The sequence below is a fragment of the Hyperolius riggenbachi genome, chromosome 9, assembly GCF_040937935.1.
Source record: "Hyperolius riggenbachi isolate aHypRig1 chromosome 9, aHypRig1.pri, whole genome shotgun sequence".
Taxonomy (NCBI): Eukaryota; Metazoa; Chordata; class Amphibia; order Anura; family Hyperoliidae; genus Hyperolius; species Hyperolius riggenbachi.
In genome coordinates, this window is record NC_090654.1 from 198009784 (window position 1) to 198033737 (window position 23954).

At 42.7% G+C, this 23954-nt stretch overlaps 1 protein-coding gene across 8 annotated transcripts in view; it reads left to right on the top strand.

The window, feature by feature from the left end:
• STRN3 (striatin 3) overlaps positions 1-20316 on the top strand; it is a 128191-nt gene extending 107875 nt beyond the window's left edge. For all 8 annotated transcript variants that reach the window (XM_068253868.1, XM_068253869.1, XM_068253870.1 and 5 more), the window contains 5 exons: positions 5463-5630; positions 7669-7809; positions 7895-8002; positions 16044-16130; positions 16582-20316. In XM_068253868.1, the coding sequence (XP_068109969.1) occupies positions 5463-5630; positions 7669-7809; positions 7895-8002; positions 16044-16130; positions 16582-16751 (674 nt within the window). In that variant the 3' untranslated portion in view covers positions 16752-20316. The remainder of the gene's footprint in view (positions 1-5462; positions 5631-7668; positions 7810-7894; positions 8003-16043; positions 16131-16581) is intronic.
• Positions 20317-23954: the final 3638 nt, after the last annotated feature.

Below are 23954 nucleotides of genomic sequence, written 5' to 3' on the forward strand. Positions count from 1 at the left end.
TGAATGAGTTAAAGTACCACTATCAAATGTACAATGCATGTAAACATACAAATAAGAAGTATGTTTCTCCCAGAGTAAAATAGGCATACATTTATTTTCCCCTATGTTCCTGTTACTTACAGTAGTTAGTATAAATCTGACAGAACTGACAGGTTTTTGACTAGTCCATCTCTGTACATTATTCTGGCAGTTGGACTAACTAATTGCCGTTCAGTAAATGCTCTGGAAAATCTGGAAAATAAAGAAAACCCTAAATTCCCCATGAGGAGAAGGGCTAGTAAAAAAAACTGTCAGTTCTGTTATATTTCTACTACCTGCTGTAAGTGACAGGAAAAAGAAGAAAAGTAATTAATGGCACATCTTACTGTGGTAAAAAATGTACTTTTATTTTTTTTTTCATTTATTTTAAATGAACATTTTTTTTTTTTGCTATAGTGGTCCTTTAGACAGCATCTTTTATACTTTGGATATTTCTACAGCCCCTTCACAGGTACTAATGCAGTTAGCCTCAACCTGTTCTGAGAGGCAACTCACTAAATTGACATTTCCAATGAGGTATAGTTACCTCCCACCCTACCTTTGGTATGCAACTAAATCCTCCCTTATTTCACAGCAGTACTCTGTTTATTGCAAGGCTGTCCCTTACTTCTTGCTGGCTGTCTTTGAAATTCTGAGAATAGGCTCACAAAATCCCACGATGTTCAATCTTCCATGATTTCTAGATTCTTAGAACGTGACAGTCCTTTTTAATTCCTTGAAAAACGGACTAAATTGTCAAGTGTTCAGGCAATTATGTATTTTAACCACTTGAGGACCTAGGGCTTTCTACCCCTTAAGGACCGGCCACTTTTTTCCCATTCAGACCACTGCAGCTTTCACGGTTTATTGCTCGCTCATACAACCTACCACCTAAATTAATTTTGGCTCCTTTTCTTGTCACTAATAAAGCTTTCTTTTGGTGCTATTTGATTGCTCCTGCGATTTTTACTTTTTATTATATTCATCAAAAAAGACATGAATTTTGGCAAAAAAATGATTTTTTTTAACTTTCTGTGCTGACATTTTTCAAATAAAGTAAAATTTCTGTATACATGCAGCGCGAAAAATGTGGACAAACATGTTTTTGATTTAAAAAAAACCCATTCAGTGAATATTTATTGGTTTGGGTAAAAGTTATAGCGTTTACAAACTATGGTGCAAAAAGTGAATTTTCCCATTTTCAAGCATCTATGACTTTTCTGACCCCCTGTCATGTTTCATGAGGGGCTAGAATTCCAGGATTCACTGAGAGGCATAGTGAGTTCATAGAAGATATTATTTTTTGTCACAAGTAAGCGGAAAATGACACTTTGTGACAAAAAAAAAAAAAAAAAAGTTTCCATTTCTTCTAACTTGCGACAAAAAAAAATGAAATCTGCCACGGACTCACCATGCCCCTCTCTGAATACCTTGAAGGGTCTACTTTCCAAAATGTGGTCATTTGTGGGGTGTGTTTACTGTCCTGACATTTTGGGGGGTGCTAAATTGTAAGCACCCCTGTAAAGCCTAAAGGTGCTCATTGGACTTTGGACCCCTTAGCGCAGTTAGGCTGCAAAAAAGTGCCACACGTGGTATTGCCGTACTCAGGAGAAGTAGTATAATGTGTTTTGTGGTGTATTTTTACACATACCCATGCTGGGTGGGAGAAATATCTCTGTAAATGACAATTTGTTAATTTTTTTTACACACAATTGTCCATTTACAGAGTTATTTCTCCCACTCAGCATGGGTATGTGTAAAAATACACCCCAAAACACATTATACTACTTCTCCTGAGTACGGCGATACCACATGTGTGGCACTTTTTTGCACCCTAACTGCGCTAAAGGGCCCAAAGTCCAATGAGTACCTTTAGGATTTCACAGGTCATTTTGAGAAATTTCGTTTCAAGACTACTCCTCACGGTTTAGGACCCCTAAAATGCCAGGGCAGTATAGGAACCCCACAAATGACCCCATTTTAGAAAGAAGACACCCCAAGGTATTCCGTTAGGAGTATGGTGAGTTCATAGAATTTATTTTTTGTCACAAGTTAGCGGAAAATGACACTTTGTGAAAAAACACAATTAAAATCAATTTCCGCTAACTTGTGTTTTTTTGTCACAAGTTAGCGGAAATTGATTTTAATTGTTGTTTTTCACAAAGTGTCATTTTCCGCTAACTTGTGACAAAAAATAAAATCGTCTATGAACTCACCATACTCCTAACGGAATATGTTTGGGTGTCTTCTTTCTAGAATGGGGTCATTTGTGGGGTTCCTATACTGCCCTGGCATTTTAGGGGCCCTAAACCGTGAGGAGTAGTCTTGAAACAAAAATGACCTGTGAAATCCTAAAGGTACTCATTGGACTTTGGGCCCCTTAGCGCAGTTAGGCTGCAAAAAAGTGCCAATCATGTGGTATCGCCGTACTCGGGAGATGTAGTATAATGTGTTTTGGGGTGTATTTTTACACATACCCATGCTGGGTGGGAGAAATACCTCTGTAAATGACAATTGTTTTTTTTTTTTTACACACAATTGTCCATTTACAGAGAGATTTCTCCCACCCAGCATGGGTATGTGTAAAAATACACCCCAAAACACATTATAGTACTTCTCCTGAGTACGGCGATACCACATGTGTGACACTTTTTTGCAGCCTAGGTGCGCTAAGGGGCCCAACGTCCTAATCACAGGTCATTTTGAGGCATTTGTTTTCTAGACTACTCCTCACGGTTTAGGGCCCCTAAAATGCCAGGGCAGTATAGGAACCCCACAAGTGACCCCATTTTAGAAAGAAGACACCCCAAGGTATTCCGTTAGGTGTATGGCGAGTTCATAGAAGATTTTATTTTTTGTCACAAGTTAGTGAAAAATGACACTTTGTGAAAAAAAAACAAAAATCAATTTCCGCTAACTTTTGACAAAAAATAAAATCTTCTATGAACTCGTCATACACCTAACAGAATACATTGGGGTGTCTTTTTTCTAAAATGGGGTTCGTTTCTGGGGTTCCTATACCGCCCAAAACCGTGAGTAGTCTGGAAACCAAATGTCTCAAAATGACTGTTCAGGGGTATAAGCATCTGCAAATTTTGATGACAGGTGGTCTATGAGGGGGCGAATTTTGTGGAACCGGTCATATGCAGGGTGGCCTTTTAGATGACAGGTTGTATTGGGCCTGATCTGATGGATAGGAGTGCTAGGGGGGTGACAGGAGGTGATTGATGGGTGTCTCAGGGGGTGGTTAGAGGGGAAAATAGATGCAATCAATGCACTGGGGAGGTGATCGGAAGGGGGTCTGAGGGGGATCTGAGGGTTTGGTCGAGTGATCAGGAGCCCACACGGGGCAAATTAGGGCCTGATCTGATGGGTAGGTTTGCTAGGGGGTGACAGGAGGTGATTGATGGGTGTCTCAAGGTGTGATTAGAGGGGGGGAATAGATGCAAGCAATGCACTGGAGAGGTGATCAGGGCTGGGGCCTGAGGGCATTCTGAGGGTGTGGGCGGGTGATTGAGTTCCCTAGGGGCAGATAGGGGTCTAATCTGATAGGTAGCAGTGACAGGGGGTGATTGATGGGTAATTAGTGGGTGTTTAGGGTAGAGAACCGATATAAACACTGCCCTTGGGAGGTGATCTGACTTCGGATCTGCGGGCGAACTATTGGTGTGGGTGGGCGATCAGATTGCCAGCAAGGGGCAGGTTAGGGGCTGATTGATGAGTGGCAGTGACAGGGGGTGATTGATGGGTGGCAGTGCCAGGGGGTGATTGATGGGTGGCAGTGACAGGGGGTGATTGACAGGTGATTGACAGGTGATCAGTGGGTTATTACAGGGAAGAAAGGATGTAACTAATGCACTGGCGAATTGGTAAGGGGGGGGGGGGGGTCTGAGGGCAATCTGAGCGTGTAGGCGGGTGATTGGGTGCCCGCAAGGGGCAGATTAGGGTCTGATCTGATGGGTAACAGTGACAGGTGGTGATAGGGGGTGATTGATGGGTAATTAGTGGGTGTTTAGAGGAGAGAATAGATGTAAACACTGCGTTTGGGTGGTGATCTGATGTCGGATCTGCGGGCGATCTATTGGTGTGGGTGATCAGATTGCCCGCAAGGGGCAGGTTAGGGGCTGATTGATGGGTGGCAGTGACGGGGTGATTGACGGGTGATCAGGGGGGATAGATGCATACAGTACACGGGGGGGGGGGGGGTCTGGGGAGAATCTGAGGGGTGGGGGGGTGATCAGGAGGGGGCAGTGGGCAGGGGGGGGAGATAAAAAAAAAATAGCGTTGACAGATAGTGACATGGAGTGATTGATGGGTGATTAGGGGGGTGATTGGGTGCAAACAGGGGTCTGGGGGGTGGGCAGGGGGGGTCTGAGGGGTGCTGTGGGCGATCTAGGCAGGGGGGGGGGGAGAAATCAGTGTGCTTGGGTGCAGACTAGGGTGGCTGCAGCCTGCCCTGGTGGTCCCTCGGACACTGGGACCACCAGGGCAGGAGGCAGCCTGTATAATACACTTTGTAAACATTACAAAGTGTATTATACACTTTGTATGCGGCGATCGTCGGGGTTAACATCCCGCCGGCACTTCCGTATAGCTGGCGGGATGTTGCGGCGGGCGAGCGGTGACAGGCGCCGGCGGAGGATCGCGTCACGGATGACGCGATCGCTCCGCCCATGCCCTTAAATGGACCGCCGCCTCTGTGGGTGAGCCGGTCCTTAAGGGCTCCACTTCCCGGCCGCCCCTGTGCGTTAGGCGGTCGGGAGGTGGTTAAGTGCTAAAAAGCAGAATAATTAGTTCAATAACCCCATGATCAACTGTACTGGATTTTCCAAACAGTATTCCTCTCTCCCACGGCAGCAGGACATCTAGTCCTGCGAAGCAGTAGAAGAAGCAGCTCTGGGCTCCCAAGCTGAATGCTTGATGTATTCCAACAGGTACATGAACATACGATAAGGCATCAGTGGGTAGTGACAGAAGGTCTAACAGCCATTCCATGGGCTATTACCTGCTTCCTCAGAGACTTTTTGGTCTCTGAGGAAGCGGGGAATAGCCTGTGAAACAGCTGTTAGACCTTCTGTCACTACCCATTGATGCCTTATTGTCCATTTACCTGTTGGAATAAATCTATAAGCATTCAGCTTGGGTGCCTAGTGCTGCTGCTTCTACTGCTTCATTGTGACTCTACGACTGTGAGCACCAAGGTGGCTTGTGGAACCAGGGTACAGTGCATCAGCGCATTGAGTGCCAGCCTTTCTTTGGACTCTCTCCCCCTTTGGGTTCATAACATCTAGTCCTGCTCCTTTGCCACATCATTAAGTGTATAGTCAGCTAGTTGAATCTCTGTATACACTTTTTTTTATTTTTGCATAAATATTTCTATACTGTATTGTCTGTAGTGCTTTTCTGCACAAACTGAAACCTAGTTGTAAATGTTCTTTCCTCAGATCCTAGTGTTCTTGCTGGCACACTGCTTGGGCACACAGACGCAGTTTGGGGCCTCGCTCACAGTGGGGTTAAGGATACTCTATTGTCCTGTTCAGCTGATGGCACTGTCCGGTTATGGAGCCCACCAGAAAGCAAGCCATGTGTTGGCACTTATAATGGTAACAAAGGTGAGGGTCCCTTTCAGGTACTTTATTTCACTAAGTGGTTGTTTAAAATTAATTACAGTCTGTGCATTTTACTGAAGCCCAACTGAATACAGCACTGAAAAACACATTTTGGAAGCAATAATGTAGATCGATCTTCATAACATTTAAAAATGGACTTTCTTTATATAGCTGTGTAGCTATCCATACAGACAAGCGGTCCAGGCCCTGCTGTTTTCTGTCACCAAAGTTTAGCTATTTCATCTCTTTCCTGCAAACTACAAAATCCCTGCTGATGTAGATACATAGTTTATACTTGGATTCTGTGAAATGCAGTGAAGCATTTATTAATTTTACTCTATGTGGTCATACCTGACTGACTTAATTAGCCATTTCAGCCTGAGGGGGATGGTGAGTGGAAGATGTTCAACGTACCTTTGGCCCATGGAAGGGGTACTCTTATTACCATTGCTATATATGAGTTTATCTTGTGCAATAACAAAAATTGGTTCACCAGAGGTGCCAACAAGTATAAAATACATGAAAACTGATTAAAACGAGGTAGTGGTGGACTTACCCCCCATTTAATGACCCAAACAGTCCGTTAAAAAAGTGAACTTTTTTTAACCACGTCTAAAACTCCAAACTCAAGTTGGGTTTTTATAAAGGAGCAATAAAAGTTACCTCTTTTTGAAACTGACTATTTGAGTCATCAAACGGGGAAGGTAAGTTAACCACTACCTTCTTTTTAACCAATTTAATGTATTTTATACTTGTGGGCACCTCTGGTAAACCAATTTTGTTGCTGTTTGTCCACCTTTGGTGGAGGGGTGTTACCCCTTTCGTCACTGCATAGAGTGACTTCTTAAAGAGAACCTGAGACGAAGTAAGTAAAATAATTGATACTTACCTGGGGAATCCTCCAGCCCCGTGTACTCCATTTCCTCCCTTGCCCTGCTCCCCAGCCACTCTGCTAATCTCAATCCTGCCCAGTATTAGGGCATTAGTCCCGCCAGTACGGGTGCACTGTAGATGTGCGGGAGCGTTCTGTGCCTGCGCAGTACTATCTTTAACCCGAGTGGGGGTGGATTCATTCTCCCGATCAGCCTACTCAGTCTTTTCTTCTTTTATATTGTTCAGTATTTAGTTAATCTGGCTCTAATCTACTTTTATCAGTCCTGGGCCATTGCAGAGAGGTGGAGGGCTCACATTGGGAATACACAATACTTTTTTTGATAGATGGTTCGATAGATAATTTCCGACGTGTCCGATCTTACTTTTGATCGTTTAACCGCTTGATTTCTCATAGAAGTGAATGGAAATTGATGAGAAAAGATAAGAGAATCAAGCGGGAAATCGAGCGGAAAAACGAATCGAAAATCGATCGACTGGAAAAACGCATTGTGTTTTCCCAGCATCAGACTTCCTCTTCAAGGCGAGTGATGATGTCTCCTTAAAGAGACTCTGAAGTCTCTAAAGAAAACGTATTTTTATTTCAAAAATATGTTTAATATTTTATCCCTAACTAAACCGCCGCATCCCCACCGCTATAAACTATCTAAATGCCCCCAAACTCCCTGTGGGCACACTACGGGGAGGGCTTCCATGTGAGGCAGGGCTATGAGCTGCAGCTCTGCCTCACATGCGTCTGTCAGCGGCGTATCGCCGCCTCTCCCCTGCCCTTCTCAGTCTTCCTTCACTGAGAGGGGCGGGGGAGAGGCGGAGATACGTGCTGACAGACGCGTGTGAGGCAGGGTTGCAGGTCATAGTCCTGCCTCACACGGAAGCGTACAGGGCAGCAAAATCCACAACCAAGAAAATGGTGGATTTTGCAGGGGGGAGTTTGGGGGGATTTAGATAGTTTATAGCGGCGGGAATGCAGCGGTTTGATGGCTGCATGATAGCAGCTGCAATTGCTCATGTTTTAGATAATAGCCAAAAGCCACAGCATACATTTATAAGTGTTTACTGTGAAGGCTTTAATCACCACTAGCTGATCTGTTCTCAGCTGGTGAAGATATTCATTTTGTACTGAGACTTGTTTTCCTCTTTTTTTCCTCAGAACACGGCATCCCAACATCTGTAGATTTTGCTGGCTGTGATCCTGCCCATGCCGTGGCCTCTTTTACCAGTGGCTGCATTGTGCTCTATGACCTAGAAACAACACAGTCCATGCTTCAGCTATCGTCACCTACTGATTCTAGTAAGTATCCTGGATTTCTCAGGCTCTATATCAAATATCTCTCTGAAAGCTGGACCTCCTCTTATATTTGCGTTTTTTTTAACAGGTGTTCCATTCAGCGGCCACATAAATAAAATTGTAAGTCACCCTACTCTTCCTGTTACGATTGCTGCATTTGAAGACAGGCACATCAAGTTCTTTGACAACAAATCAGGTAAGATTCTATGTTTACATTTATTATCATTATGTATTTATTAAGCAATTACATATTTTTATGCAGTACTTTACAGAATATATTGACCAGGTCATGTTGCTAACTGTCCCTCAGTAGGACTCGCAGGTCTAATGTCAGTAACGGAGACCAGGACTATTTTTTTCCAATAACCCTCCAGGACAGGTGCTACATATGAGATTTGGGCTCCGCCCTCAACAGGAAACACAAAGAACTAGCTCTCTATAAGTTCCACCCCTCAGTATCCACCTGCCAGTTCTTTGTGTTTCCTGTCCCGGGAAGCCTCTAGCTCTCTACAGCTAGATATGGTCAGCAGCCAGGGAGTGCTGAGGCCATGGAACTTTTATAGGTAGCCCTGTCCTGGAAGGATTACTGGGGGTGTACCTTGTTTTTCCACGGTAGTGGATCTCTGAAGCATGCTGGAGGTCAGCTATGTAAGGAGAGACGGTGTTTGAGGCAGCATGGTGGAGACCGATCACGCGTCGGAGGGAAGCTTCACTTTGCGGAGGCGGAAAGGTGACTTCCTTTGGCGGTAGTTTGATTCACAGCGTGTCCAGAGCGGAGGCAAGGGCAATAGCGCTGTGAGCACGACACTTCCGCCCTTACGGTGACATCAGATCTGGTATCCGGTACGCGCAGCTGTCAGAACGCCGAGAGGTCCATTCTCCACACCGCGGTTGGTGTTTGGTGGAGATGGACACGAGACCGAGGACGACAGACCAAGTAAGTGGCAGCGGACTTCGGAGGATGGTTGCCCGTCTGATTCTGAGGTCTATTCCTAAACCTGGCGCAGGGGAAGATTTTTTTAGTTTCTTACAGCGCTGATGGTTGTAGAAAGTCTTTTGTCTACTATTGCCCATGGATTCAGCACTATGTTTATTTACCCAAATTGTTTGGATTATGGGTGTTTAACTTAAGCATGGTCTCATGTCTTTACTTACTTCTGGATTTTATATCTTTGCTGCAGATAACTTCATCATGAGGTTTGTGCACGCAGGTGGACAAAATCAATTGATTAATTGTCCCAGCAAATGTGTTCTGTGCACATTTAGTTTGTCATATGCATCTTGCATTTGAATGGGCAGCATGATTTTTATATTATCATTTAATTTACTTGAATTTGAAATTGGATTAAGTTTCACTGTTATACTTAAAGAGAACCCGAGGTGGCATTGTATTACGTTAGTGGGGCACAGAGGCTGGTTGGTCACACTAACACCAGCCTCTGTTGCCCCATTGTGTGACTCAAAGACCCCCCTGCTCGCCGCTATACCCCCGCAGTGCTGGCGACACGCAGCGTGTCGCCAGCACAATGTTTACTCTAGCGCTGTCTGTCAGCGCCACTCCGCCGCCTCCTCCGCATCGCCGCTACCCGCCCTCGTCCCTTCCCTCCCGCTGATTGGAGGGAAGGGACGAGGGCGGGTAGCGGCGATGCGGAGGAGGCGGGGGAGCGGCGCTGACAGACAGCGCTAGAGTAAACATTGTGCTGGCGACGCGCTGTGTGTCGCCAGCACTGCGGGGAGTATAGCGGCGAGCAGGGGGGGTCTTTGAGACACACGATGGGGCAACAGAGGCTGGTGTTAGTGTGCCCAACCAGCCTCTGTGCCCCACTAACGTAATACAATGCCACCTCGGGTTCTCTTTAATATATATGCCTAACTTTATGAGTGGAGCTAAGTCTGGGTTTTACTGATTATGCCAAATGACTATCTAATGGCATGTTAAGTATTTATGCATGCTGGTTAGCAGACTTAATTGATTAAATCATCATTTGCATGTTTTTCAGGATGCTATTGAGCCTACTGATAACTCTGATGGGTCCAGCAATTGCTTTCTCTGTAATAAGAAATTATATTAAGTCTGCTTTCACAGTAAGACATTACAGGCGCACCTTAGTGCAGCCTGTCAACGCAGCCCACCGCACAGCAATGAAAAATCAATGGGCTGCATTGTAACGCAGCAGGTAAAGACAAAAGTGCTGCATGCTGTGCGTTATAAACGGCTAAGCCGCGTTAGACGGTTTACACATGCTCAGTAATGACTTAGAAGCAAAGTTTTCATTGCCTGTATGCCGTACTGTATTCGACAAAAACGAGTCTTTAACTTGCGATGCAACTTTTTGGGGGCGTTGCGTTGTAAGTTTGCGTTGCGATTGTAACGTTGCATCAAAACGCAACGTCCCACTGTGAAAGTAGCCTCAGGGTTTGAAAAGGCGGCTTCCATTTTCTGAGGAAGACGCTAAGCCTTGGGGATTCATGTTCTAAACTTGATGCTGCATTTAGTCAGGTTGGAAGGTGAATGAGTTAGCATTCGAGGTCTAAGGCCGCCTTAAAAACCCAGAAAATAAGTTGAATTTTCTCTTAAGAAAGCATGGTCTGCTACTGCTCCCATTCAGAATCACGTCAGCACCCAGAATCTTCACAAAAGTAATGGCAGAAATTGTGGGAACCCTACATTTAAAAAGGTGTTATGATAATTCCATACTTAGACGACCTTTTAGTAGTGAAAGACAGTATTGTGAAGTTGAAACATCAGAGATCTCGTCATCCAGCAGTTGGTACGAGCAGGTTGGGTAGGGAACCGACAAAAATAAAATTTGATTTCGACACAGGTTATTCAGTTCTTGGGGTTCAGAATCAATTCCATAGCTTAGAAATTATTTCTTCCACAAGACAAGTCAGGATTCAGGCCTTAGTGGAAAATTTCCAGTAAAAATCAATGGTAACAGTCAAACAAGTGATGAGTCTAATAGGATTTTGACATCCACAGCATCGGCAGTATATTCGGCATTGAAACCAGGGATGAGCAGAAACTACGCCAGTGCGAATGTATGCATCATAGTTCGCATCTATGCATCGTAGTTCATAGGTGAAGTTTCAAAACAACGCTTAAAGAGACACTGAAGCGAAAAAAATATGATATAGTGAATTGGTTGTGTACTATGAATAATTACTAGAAGATTAGCAGCAAAGAAAATATTCTCATACTTTTATTTTCAGGTATATAGTGTTTTTTCTAACATTGCATTATTCTATAATATGTGCAGATTACACAACACTCAGCATTCAAAATGAGTCTTTCAGAGCAGTCTGTGAAGTAATGACCTCTCCTCTAGCAGAGGAAAAGTAAACAGTTCAATTACAGTTGAGATAATAAAAGTCAGATAACAGCCCTCTCCACGACTAACTTGGTCGGAGAGCTTAAAGAGAACCTGTACTGAGTAAAATTATTTAAAATAAACACGAGGTAACTTCAAATGAACATTACATAGTTACCTTGCCATCAGTTCCTCTCAGAAGCTCACCATTTTCTTCTTACAGTGATCCCTTCCAGTTCTGACAACATTTTGTCAGAACTGAAATATATCAGTTGCTGCCAGTTATATATCAGTTGCTGTCAGTTACAGCTGAGAGGAGAACTGATGTGTCCATGTTTCCCTATGGCTCAAGTGGGCGATGTTACAGTTTAACAGTGTGCTGACCAGGAAGCTGTTATGGGGTAACAGCCATTTTCAAAATGGAGGACGGAGAATTCCATTGATCACAGTGGACAAACAGGACGCAGGAGAGGAAAAATAGATTGATGAGTAGACTACACAGGAGGTAAGTATGACTTGTGTATGTTTATTTTGACTTTTTATTTTCAGTTCAGGTTTTCTTTAATGGCTTGTTTGCATAGAGATAACAACTGGAGTTTCTCAACTCTTCCGGTACTGGAAACAATTACACTGATGTATCTGATCTTAATGTTTTATTTCTTAGCTGTGCTACACATACAAATCATAATATCATCATTTTTTTCTCGCTTCAGTGTCTCTTTAAGAATTTACACGTAGTGATGTACTGCTACACGTAGCTTACGCCCACTATGCGTAGTTATGTATTGCATAGTGAACTACGAATGCGTTTCTCGCGTCTAGTTTTCGGCGTGCGATTGTATGCTTACAAATTTACGCAGGGGAATGTATGCATTGAAGAGGTCCCGGTATAAGCATTTATAGAGAAATTAATGCGTAAACATTTCTGTATATGGGCACAAGCATCGGCACACACTACGCGAAATTGCGTATTTTTAATGCGTAGTCTACGTGATGCATACAAAACGAATATTTGATATTCGCAGCCGTAGTTTGGCAAAGTGTAATTGAGTAAAACCACGTGTAGTTCCAGCGTAGCGAAGTTGGCTGACTACGACCATCCTTGATTGAAACGTGAGAATATTACTACAACGGCTCCTGCGCAGTTGGAAAGTAAGTCATGCAGCGTTAGACCGCATGGTGTCTATTCCAACACCAGTGAAACAATCACTCAGTTGGTGTATAATAGCAGACAATGTCACTCAGGGACGACTATGGTAGTTTCAGATGACAAAAGTGTTGACAGACGCAAGTATTCTTGGGAGAACCCACATAGATAGGCTATATCTTCAAGGAACTTGGTCAAAGTAGATCAAGACCCAATCTTCAAATTTCAGATAGCATCTGGGAGTGAAGAGAGCCCTAGACCATGCAAGATACAGGTTAAAAGACCAGCATGTTCAAGATCAGGTCAGACAATATGACAGTAGTGATGTATGTAAACAAACAAGGGTGTACCAGGTCATCACAACTTCTTGATTTGACACTGCAGCTGCTAGATTGGGCGGAGGACAATCTTCAATCGATCTCAGCGGTTCACCTAAAGGGTTCATTAAGCAACATGGTGGATCTGTTGAGCAGGAAGAGACTATCAAACTCGGAACTAATGCTAAGTCCTGAAGTGTTCAAGTTGTTAGCGAAAAAGTAGGGACAACCACAGATCGATTTATTCGCCAATCTGGAGAATACTCAGTGCCACCAGTTCTTCTCTCTAGACCCAAGAGGCGATTTCAGGAGTAGATGCCTTGGCTCAAATGTGGGATTATCAAATATCTTATGCATTTCCTCCAATACCGCTGTTACCAATAGTATTACAGAAGCTGAAATCGACAACAATGTATAATGTTAATTGAACCAGATTGGCTGAAAATAATCTGGTATCCAATGATTAAGTTGATGCTGGTGGACAGACCAATGCCATTAACAGACAGACTAAACCTTTTTCAAAAAAGAGAAGACAAATGGACTCAGATTCCGAATCTTCGATTGACAGCTTGGTTTCTGAAAGGAAGATCTTAAAAGATAGAGGGTTATCTGACAGTGACAGAGAATATAATTAAAAGTAGAAAGAAAGTCACTAGAGCAATATATCAAAACTATTGGAAAACTTTTTGTCAATGGAAGAGAAAGACAGGACTCCGATCCAATAAGCTCGCTACATTGTTAGAATTTTTGCAAGAATACGTTGACAAAATTTTTGCAAGAATACGTTGACAAAAATCTAGCGTTGAGTACCCTAAAGATCCAAGTGGCAGCCTTATCACTATACTTGGATGAGAGGATAGCATTAAAACCTCTAGCTATTAGTTTTTTTGGTTGTCAGTTACAAATCGAAAGGAGTTGAAAGTCCTAGAGAGGTAACCGCTCACTCAACAGGGTCAGTGGCAACTTCCTGGGCTTATAGAGCTGGAGCAACAGCGGCGGATATCTGCAAGACAGTAACTTGGAAATCCGTGAACACCTTCATTAGGCATTACCGACTGGGTTTATCAGCAGAAGAACAGGCATTTGGAAGAAAAGTTCTTCAGGCTGTTGTCCCTCCCTGAGGTTGGTATTTATTGCATATCATCTCATATGTAGCACCTGTCCTGGAGGGTTATTGCAAAAAAAACAAAATTAGCTTACCTGGTAATGCTGTTTTTAATAACCCTCCAGGACAGGTGACCCACCCATTTTGATATATATATTTATGTATAATATTGACTGAAGCATATATTTCTGTGTGTTTATACGGATGTTTATGTATATGCAAGTTTTTTTGTTAAATTGCTTGAAAGAAGAATCAGTATCAGGACAGTTAATTGGAACGTACTGGCAGGTGGATACTGAGGGGTGGAACTTATAGAGAGCTAGTTCTTTGTGTTTCCTGTTGAGGGCGGAGCCCAAATCTCATATGTAGCACCTGTCCTGGAGGGTTATTAAAAACCGCATTACCAGGTAAGCTAATTTTGGTTTTTAATGGGACTTGGTTTCTTTAGTGGTATTTTTTGAGGACAAGCAGGAAAGTCATACAAGCATGTGGAGAACATATGCAACTCCATGCAGATAGTGTCCTTGTTATGATTCAACCTGGTGTTCTAGCACCATGAGGCTGGAGTGCCAACATGCCACCCATGTACACCCCTGTGTTCTTTATCAAGATCTAATTATTGTGCAGTAATTAATTATAAATAGTTAAAACACATGGCTTGTGCTATTTCAGTGAAAAATGAGTGGAACACCTAGGCGCCTTGTTCCCAAGGTCAGTAGAAATGCCACAGACCAGATATAGCAAAGTCTTGGCGCTGTAAACCGCTCCTGAGTTTAACAGTTTTCCATTAAGAACCACAAAGACAGAAAGAATGTGGTACAGGACCTTATCTAGCAGTCTAAACTGAACAGGACGACGCACCCTCATGTATTTTACCATATATATCAGTGGGAACATTAGAGAAAACACCTACCCTGCCTTCTGTTTCATTCTTCACTGCTCAGCCTGCTTCTAATCAGCCCTGATAAAATCCCAGATTGAGCATTCAGTCTGGCTTTGCTCAGGAATCATTATAGCGGAGTCTGTCTTCTCCAGCCCAAGCCTGCCACCTTCTGGCTCTGCTATAATGACTCAGCTATAATGGTTCCTGAGCAAAACCAGACTGAATGCTCAGTCGGGATTTTATCAGGGTTGATTAGAAGCAGGCTGAGCAGTGAAAAATGAAACGGAGTAGGGTAGGTGTTTTCTCTAATGTTCCCAAATACATGAGGGTGCTTTGTCTCTGGTTCACTTTAAGAGCTGAGGGGACTGTGGGTGCTCCTGAAAATAGATTGGAAAGGGTAAAATTAGCATGGCACGAAGTTCTTGGTGTTTAGCTAATTCAGTTTGCCAGTACAGACTATAGGTGGTCACACACTTAAATCTCCCCCAAATTCTGGCCTTTTCTTTTGCAATTTATGTAATTCATAGGAATTAACCCAAATAATATTTTAAACTTGGAATATTTTAGTGCGTAGAGAAAGTATGAGACAAAAATGCCTGTGGTTGTGGTAGATTTCTTGTAGTTTTGTGAATGTAACTGTGTAACAAAAACAAAAAAAAGAGGCTCATAGTGGTTTACCTCTTTGCTGATATTTGCATTATTGCATGCACTGATGAACTAATGGTGGCCACTTGAGATACAGTATATAGTTTGCTGAACGATGGTTTACCAACAATTCTTCATATGAATGATCGGAAATGATCATTTGGGACCACTCTTTAGATTCACTTCAGCCTCCCTTTAATGCTGGGCACACACGGCTCGATTTTGCAGCTCGATTCTCCCACCCGATAGATTCTCCGCTCGATTCCGCAAGCAATTCTCTTATCTTGCGCAAGCTTTTATCTTTTTCCATTGTCCTCAATGCGGAATCGAGTGCGGAAACGATCGGGCGGGAGATCGGACATGTCAGGACACATCAGGGGTTCACATCTCTTCCTGTTCAGTAAGCCAGCACCTACTCAGTAAGTAGACCTTGGGCAAGACTCCCTAACACTGCTACTGCCTACTGATTGGCCCAAGTGGCTATAGCTCGGGTGCTTTGAGTCTGCTAGGAGAAAAGTGCAATATAAATGTTCTGTGTCTTGTAATTTTCCCTCATTCTTGCCATAGGTGTTTCTGTTTGTCCATTAAAATTAACTGCAGAATCTGTACATTACAGTTTATATCCATTATGAAAGAAATGTTGACTGTTATTGCACACCAGCTTACAGTGCAACAAAGCTGCCTCAGTAAAGCGATGTTTGATCTCAGTTTTCTATTAGTCTTACAAAGAAAAAGTGCATCTGAATGTACTTGAGCTTATAATGTCCCTTTCCCCATATATACACTTTATATTTTTAAACATTTGTGTAATTCCGCTGTTTCTTTTTAGGCAAGACCATTCATTCAATGGTTGCTCACCTGGACGCTGTTACAAGTCTTGCAGTCGACCCAAATGGAATTTACTTGATGTCTGGAAGTAAGTATGGCATAAGATAAAGTGGTTTACAAGTGGTTACTATAGTTGAGCTCAGTTATCAGATCTAGTGTACATGCCATTTTCCTGAACACCACCTGAAGCTTATAGGTACCCATTCATGAATGCTAATACACTTGCTGGAATGGTGCACTAATTGCCGCAGATGCACTTTCTATTGCACACACTTGCCCCACTTGGAAAACACACATCATTAGTGGCTGTTCATGTTTTACTCACGATTTTTAATCACACAGCTTTTTCTGCATGGCGCGTGTGTTCATAATTACAATGTATTTGAAAAATCATGTAATCACAACCTCCCCCACCCCGAACTACATCTGCGCCAGGCCCTTTGGTTCACAATAAAGCTTTGTATTATGGCAACCACAATAATGTGTCAGTATTTGTCATTCATTGTTGATTGGATATTTACTTTGCTGTTTTCTGATAGGCCATGACTGTTCTCTCCGTTTGTGGAATCTGGACAGCAAGACCTGTGTGCAGGAGATAACGGCTCATCGCAAGAAGTTGGATGAGTCCATTTACGATGTTGCCTTTCACCCATCCAAAGCATTCATTGCCAGTGCTGGGGCTGATGCTCTGGCCAAGGTCTTCGTTTGACCCTCCTCACCTGCCCTCATCTTCACAAAATGCCACAAATGAATTCTGGGACAATAATAGGACACTTGTGGAATTTAAACTAATTCTTTACATCACTGCCAAGAGGAATTTGCTCTCATGCTGACACTACAAGACACAGCTCCCTCTGCAGGATACAAACATACTGGTTACAGAGTGGCAGGCACTACCCCCTTTCATTTATCACAATTGCTCTGTTCAGGGCTTTAATTACTGTAATTTAGTCTTTCCTCCTTTTACGGTAACCAGTATTCACAGCCCCTGCAAAGGGTGTCTGTCCTATATTATATATAATATAATTATGTTCTTTCTTCTACAGTCCATAGAGAATAAAGCAAAAATTATTTTGGCTTTGCCGCGTTGTACTTTAAATTTTAGGCTCTGGACACACCGCTCTTGTGACTTGGGAGCTCAACTAACACGGGGACGTGCAGCTGCTTATCAACTCCTCAACAAATCTCTGTAACAATATTTATTTGCCTACTCCTGTCAGATACAGAGCAGTGCACACCTCTAATCATGTTACAGTGGAACATTAAAGGACTTTTAGCAAGCCAGTTCCATGTGCAGCAAAACCCAGTATAAACTGCAATACAATGTTGGCGTTGTTCTTCTCTGTATGTAGGCTATTACTTACAGAGCTGGCATTGTAGGCTGGCAGCCAATGAAGGGATTTTGATATTTTCTTTTTTTTTTTTTTCTAACTTTTATTTATTTTATTTTTTTCTGGAATCAAAGAAGTGTATAACACTATGTTTAAGCATTAGTACAATCCGTAAATTTTTTTTTTATCTCATCACATCACCTAATTGCAGTGTTGTTATCCGGCTATTAAGTCTGCCAGTAAAATGGATTTTGCAGTTTTTTCATAGTGCTGCCCCTCTACCTAATAAAGGTAAGCTTTTTCTCCCCATTTTATTTTTTTATATTTACAGTCCTCTTCTACCCCGAATCCCTTTAAAAGGGCAGAAGTCGGCGACGCTGCCAGTAAGCCTGGCGTTAGAGAGGTTAACATATCTGAGTGGCTACAAACTAACCGTTATTTTGGCTTTTTATTTTATTTTTTTTATTTTTTTTAAGGCAAGAGGGGTTACATATGCTCTGCCCGTTGCACCCCAACCCCTTTTTAACAATTGCAGCATTCTATCACTGTGTGATATTTTGTATGTTTACTTTATTTACGAGTTAATTTATCCGAACGTTTCCCAGCTAAGTTACAACAGCTTATTGTTATTTATTTCTGCTTTATATTTTTGGGTTTTTTTGTTTTCCCCATGTGACACAGGACTTTCATTTTGTGGGACACATTAAGGACATGTGGCTTGCAATATTTTAAAAATAGGATATTTAAAATCAGGAGTATTTTTCTGTTTTAAAGACAAACCTAGAGTGAGGCAAAATCACTGTCTGCAAAAGAGTTGATTATTGGTTGCAGGCAACCATGTTTGCTGCTTGGCCTTTTGTGAACTTTTTAAAGTGCAGCTCCAGCCAAGACTTTTTGTCTTCATTTGAATAGTAGGTAAGGGAAAGGATGGAACCTCTGTCAAGTTTCTGTTGCCATGTTGTGTCCTTATTTAGGAGATAAAATCCTAGGTTGGCCAGGAAACCAAAGCATAGAGGTATGATCAACCCCTTCCCTATGTAGATTTTAGGATCTTTTATATTTGCATATACTATGCTGTTCACTTTCTGAAGAAGTGGTCTGATGAGGTCCAGCAAAGTTGAATTATAGCCTGTCAAAAATAAACTACATCAAATTTCTGTGCTTTATTGTGCTGACTGACTTCAAGCTAGGCAAACATCAGAGTTGCCTTAAACAGTTGTTAATTTTCTTGGAGGCAAGTGGGGGGTGACAATCTAGCATGTCTGCAGCCATCCTCCCACATTGCCTGCTGCCCTGTATTTAGCATTTTGCTTAGTGAAAGAATACTTAGGACACCTGTTGTAGTTCCTGCTACAAGCTGCACTGAGACAAATCCTGCTCATTCTTCCCTCTCCATAGGACTGAAAGGGCTGCTCAGCAGAGATACTAGCAGTGCATCATTACACTAACTTTACAGTGCATCTGTACAATGATTGCACTAACTCTAGTTTTAGCACTTGCCACCAAGGTTTTTTGCATCCAAGTAAATACAGAATCCACTGTCTAGAACTAGAGATGAGTTCAGAGTAATTTTGACTTGCATGCAAATTGAATGTAGTTTGAAATTGGCCCTGTCAAAATTGGCAGGCAGTCCATTTGATTGGCCTGATTATGAACTTCGTACAGTTTGCTTTAAATTTTGCATGCAAGTCAGAAATATTTACATCTCATTGGCCATGTCTACCTACAGCCTGTTAGAATAATGTCCTCTATCTTCCTGTTTTTAGTGTCCCTGAGACCAGGTCAGGAAATGGAGAAGTTCTTTGAGGACCTTTCCCACTGGACTATAATGTTTTTATTATAGTAAATATTCACATTTTAAAGCTTTTACCACAAATCTTTGTTCTCAGCAACTCTGGAACTGAATGTACAGAATATAGCCGTAAAGTAAACATGAAGCTTTAAAAAAAAAAAATCATACTTACGTCCGTAGGAGAAAGCCTCTGTATGCTCTAGAGGTTGCCCCGATTCTCCAGGACTGCTCCACTGCCGGGCGCAACCCTTGACGTCTGTGTTGTAGGACCGAGCCGTTTGTGCACAAAGAAAAAAGCGCGGACGGGAGTACACCTGTGACTAATCTTAGACTTTAATCTTGAAGATTGTTTAGAGGGTCCAATCGCTGTGCAGGAGGGGTGAAGGAACACTGGTAAAGCCTCTGGACCAGTGCTGCCCAGCTCCACTCCTCGAGGGCTGAGGTCCTCACACATTTTGGAGCAGCTCAGTTTGATGGGACTGAATCAGGAAAGGTGTGGTTCATCACGCAGAACACATTTTTTCATTTCCGTGTCCATTCTAAACATAGGCCTGGATTTGGCCCTTGAGGACAGGAGTTGGACCTTGCTCTGGACTGTCCACAGGCTTACCCCCTACTAATGACTTCATGTTTACTTTAACCTCAACACACTAAAAACTTCAGAGGTTCAAATCCTACCCCACTGTGTTAATTTTTGGTTTTGGCTGCAGTTCCACTTTTAGGCATGCTGGGTATTCTATTTTCCTGGATCACCAATATCTTTAGTGTCCTTAGCCTGCCCGATATAATAGTGCAATCATAGGCTTCTTTTTTGCGATTAGGATTTTGCCGTTTCACCTGTAACTTTTTTTAATGTCTTTAGGTTTTTATTTTCCTCCCTTTTTTCTGACATTATTCAATTTCTGGTATTGATAAAAGATTTTACTTTGTTTTATGCATGACTGAAATTTCACATATTTTTTCTAGTCTTCCACAAAAGTAAAAAACAAAAAAAAAACTCTGATCAGTTTGCAAGTTTTGTAAGGTTTTCCTTTTACAGATTGCAAATCGGCTAATTTTTAAGATTGTACCACAAAAAAGTGCAGAAGTACAGTTGTTGAAAAATAATGTATATAAAATGCATATAATAAATATTAAATGGTGTACCTGTATACATTAACTTGCATTGATTGAAACGTCCATCCTGCATCTTAACAGGTATCAAGATATTTTTGTAAATAATTTCTATATTTGTTTAATATGAAACGTCTCATAAGGGACACAATTAAAAACTGTGTATTTATGGTAACACGACTTTTAAGTAGCCTAGTGTAGTTTTCTGTTTTATATAGATGAAATTATACATAAATTCTATATTTTTATTTTATTCTTGAAATAAATTCCTGCATGTAACGACAGTCCTCAATCCTTTTTCCTCAAGTCACTAACCAACCCCTTTCCCCATTTTTATTGAAAGCAAAAAAGGAATAAAATGTTTGAATGTTCATTTTGACCTATCTTTTCTAATTCTCCAGTCTAACTGCTGCTCCACTCCATTGTTTACTAATGCCTCGTCAGTGACGAGCAAAGAAAATTCTAACAGGCTAATTAGCATCACTCGGGAGGTGAAAGCTGGATCTAGCAAATCAAATACAAATGAACACAGCTGCAGGTTAAGTTGATAGAGCTGCTGGAAGCTATCCTTTACTAGCCCCAACCGCTGCCTCCCGGGTGGGACTAAGTACCGTATTAGGACATTTTTTTGCTCATCATTATGTCTCATGTCTCCTCGCAGTCATACAAATCATGCCTTTTACATGGCTGTAGTAAGCAAGTGTACAGGTTACCCTTCACAAAAACTGTAATGTTTTCACGGTTGTATGTTTATAGGTTAACAGACCTTGAGATGCTCATCATACTAACATCTACAGTTAGCAATAGTATAGCTGGCAGCAGCCAACCAAGTAATTTACCATTAAAGCAAGAGTGTCAAACTCGATCATGTAAGGGGCCAACAGTATCAAATTAGGTGGCATAACTATTGCTGGGCATGGGGAGTGTCCTCCTGGATCCCAGCTCCTCCCCCTGCTGCAGAGTAGCACAGTGGAGCAGTTTAATATTTACCTTCTCCAGGGCTGCTCTGATCCACACACGCTCTATGCTGCATACCTCTGGCTCTGAATGCATGTCACGTGATCAGGAGCTAGAAGGAGGGAAGCACAGACTGTGCATCCACCGGGAAGAACAGAAGAGACACGACACATCGCTGGAGCTGGTAAATATTACAGTGGAGAGGGTGCTGGGGGAAAGGAGTGTGTTTAAAAGCCAGTGGGGGGAATTTGGATCCAAGGAGGGGGGTCCACATACTAATTTTTCAGGGGATATTTGTGCACCCAGGCTCAAACCAAGTATGTTTTAACCAGAAACACTGTCATCCTCTGGTTGGGAAGGCAGTGTACTGTTGTTCTTTTACTGCTTACAATGATGCTCATTTAGGCCTTGTTCACATTACAAATTGCCAGCGCTATCGCAAGCGCTGGCGATTTGGTGAGTGCTTTTCAAAGTGCTTTTCCCTGCACTTTTTGCTTAGAAAAGCACTTTTCTAAGCACTTTTGCTCAGTGATTAATTTTTTCACTACCTGACGTCAGTCAGGAAGTGAACTCTTTGACCCGGAAATGAGTAAATACAATGTTTTTATTCATTAAAGAGACTCTGTAACAAAATTTTCAGCCTTACTTCTTCTATCCTATACGTTCCTATACCTGTTCTAATGTGGTCTGTCTTACTGCAGCTTTTCCTAGTTGCACAGTCGCTGTAATATCTCTGTTATAGGCCTGAACGATTTTAGGAAAAGATTGAATTGCACGATTTTTGTCAAAAATTGAGATTTCGATTCAATTCACGATTTTATTTTTTTTTCAAATCAAGCTTTAGCACTAAATTCACTAAAACTCTCTAAGAGTCTGACTCTGCACTGTGTTAGTCAAGCTTCAGCCAGTCTGTTTAGGATTAAGTGATCCCACTCAGCTTCTTTGCACAAATGCACACAGCAGCAGCATGCCCAGCAGCAGACTACAGCAACTTTTCAGTATGCAAAACTTAACTGCGGATCACCACAGTCATCAGTGACGCTGGCACACTGACTCTCCTCCAGCCTTCTTCTGTGCAAAGGAGGCGGAGCTGTAAATAATATGTAAGCAGGCTTGATAATCGGCCTTTGTGGCCACTGGCCAAGCTCTTGATTCACAGCCTGACACAGACATGCGGGAGGAGTCTGCTGCCCGCTCAACTGTGACGTAAGAGGCGCTAGGCGGAGTGAGCTGCCGCCGAGTGTAGAAGAGAGCCTGTGGCCAAGCACCTGATTGACAGCCTGATAAGCATGTGGGCGGACTCTGCCGCCCGCCCAGCTGTGACATAGGCGCTAGGCGGAGTTAGAGGCCACTGAAAGTGAGAGCCTGCACGTTAGGAGGAAGTACGTTAGGAGAGCGTGAGCCGCTGCCGCAAATGAAAGCCGCCGCTGTACACAGACTGGTTGCACTTGCAGAGTGCAGAGGGACATGTGAAAATCGGCACTTTGACGATCACGGAATCGTCATTTCCGTGATCGCGATTTCGGTCCCCAGACGATATATCGTTCAGGCCTACTCTGTTATCTAATCTTCTTTGCTTTGTCGATTGAGGCAGGAATCTGCTGCTCTGCTGTGATAGGATAGAAGCTATACACAACCTCTGCAGGCTCTTTATGAGTCACAGACTGAGCTTATCTGAGCCCATCACAAGCTGGTTAGCAGCCATGTCTTTTGTTAACACTGCCTAAAACTGGCAATTAAAAGCCAGGATTGCAGGGAGTGGCAGAAACAGCACAGAGGGGCTCAGGAGAACATAATGAATAGAATGGTATGCTTTTTATTGTAAGAATTTCAGAGTACAGATTCTCTTTCAAGCACTCTGGAAATCACATTTCAAATTGCTTTTTCAAGCACTTTGCGATTTCCCTATATATTCTATTGAACAAACGCTCAGAAAATAGTGCAGGTTCCACGTTTGCGATTCATTATAAAAAGCGAATTGCTTATGTGAGAACACTCACATAAGTGACCATTGCCCTAGCGCTTTTAGGGTGATTTTTAAAATCGTCAGCACTTAAAGGATACCACAACCGAAAGGTGGTAAAATGAAAGGTGCAGTGGCTAGGGAGGAAAAATTACTTACCGTCCCTCTTGTTCCCCGCCGCCAGCCGCCGGTTTTCTCCAATAGATGCCGGCGACTCTACTGACCTCTAACCCGGATATATTGCGGCGCGCATGCGCAGTATGTCCTTTCTTCACCGCTTCTGCTGCAGCATAATTTTGGCAGAAGCAAGTTCACTCCCCTGGCTCCTCCTTCATAACGTCTTACACTCCACGGAAGGAGGAGCCAGGGGAGTGAGCTTCTGCGCCGGCAGAATCGGTGAAGAAAGGACATACTGCGCATGCACGGCACAGTATGTGCGGGTTAGAGGTCAGGAGAGTCGTCCGATGCCCAGACACCGACATCTATTGAAGAAGACCGGCGGTGAACGAGAAGGCGGTAAGTATCTAGTTTTTCCTCCCTAGCCACCGCACCTTTCATTTTACCACAACCTTTTTGTGGTATCCTTTAAAAAAAAAATCGCTCTTAGTGTGAACAAGCCCTTCAAGTTCTTGAGGGCCACATAAGATGGCAAGGAGGGCTGTATTCAGCCAGCGGGTCTTGTTTTTTACATCTGTGGATTAAAGGGATGGCTCTGGAAATGGGTAGTGTGATGCACTCCTCCTGTTGCCTGTATGG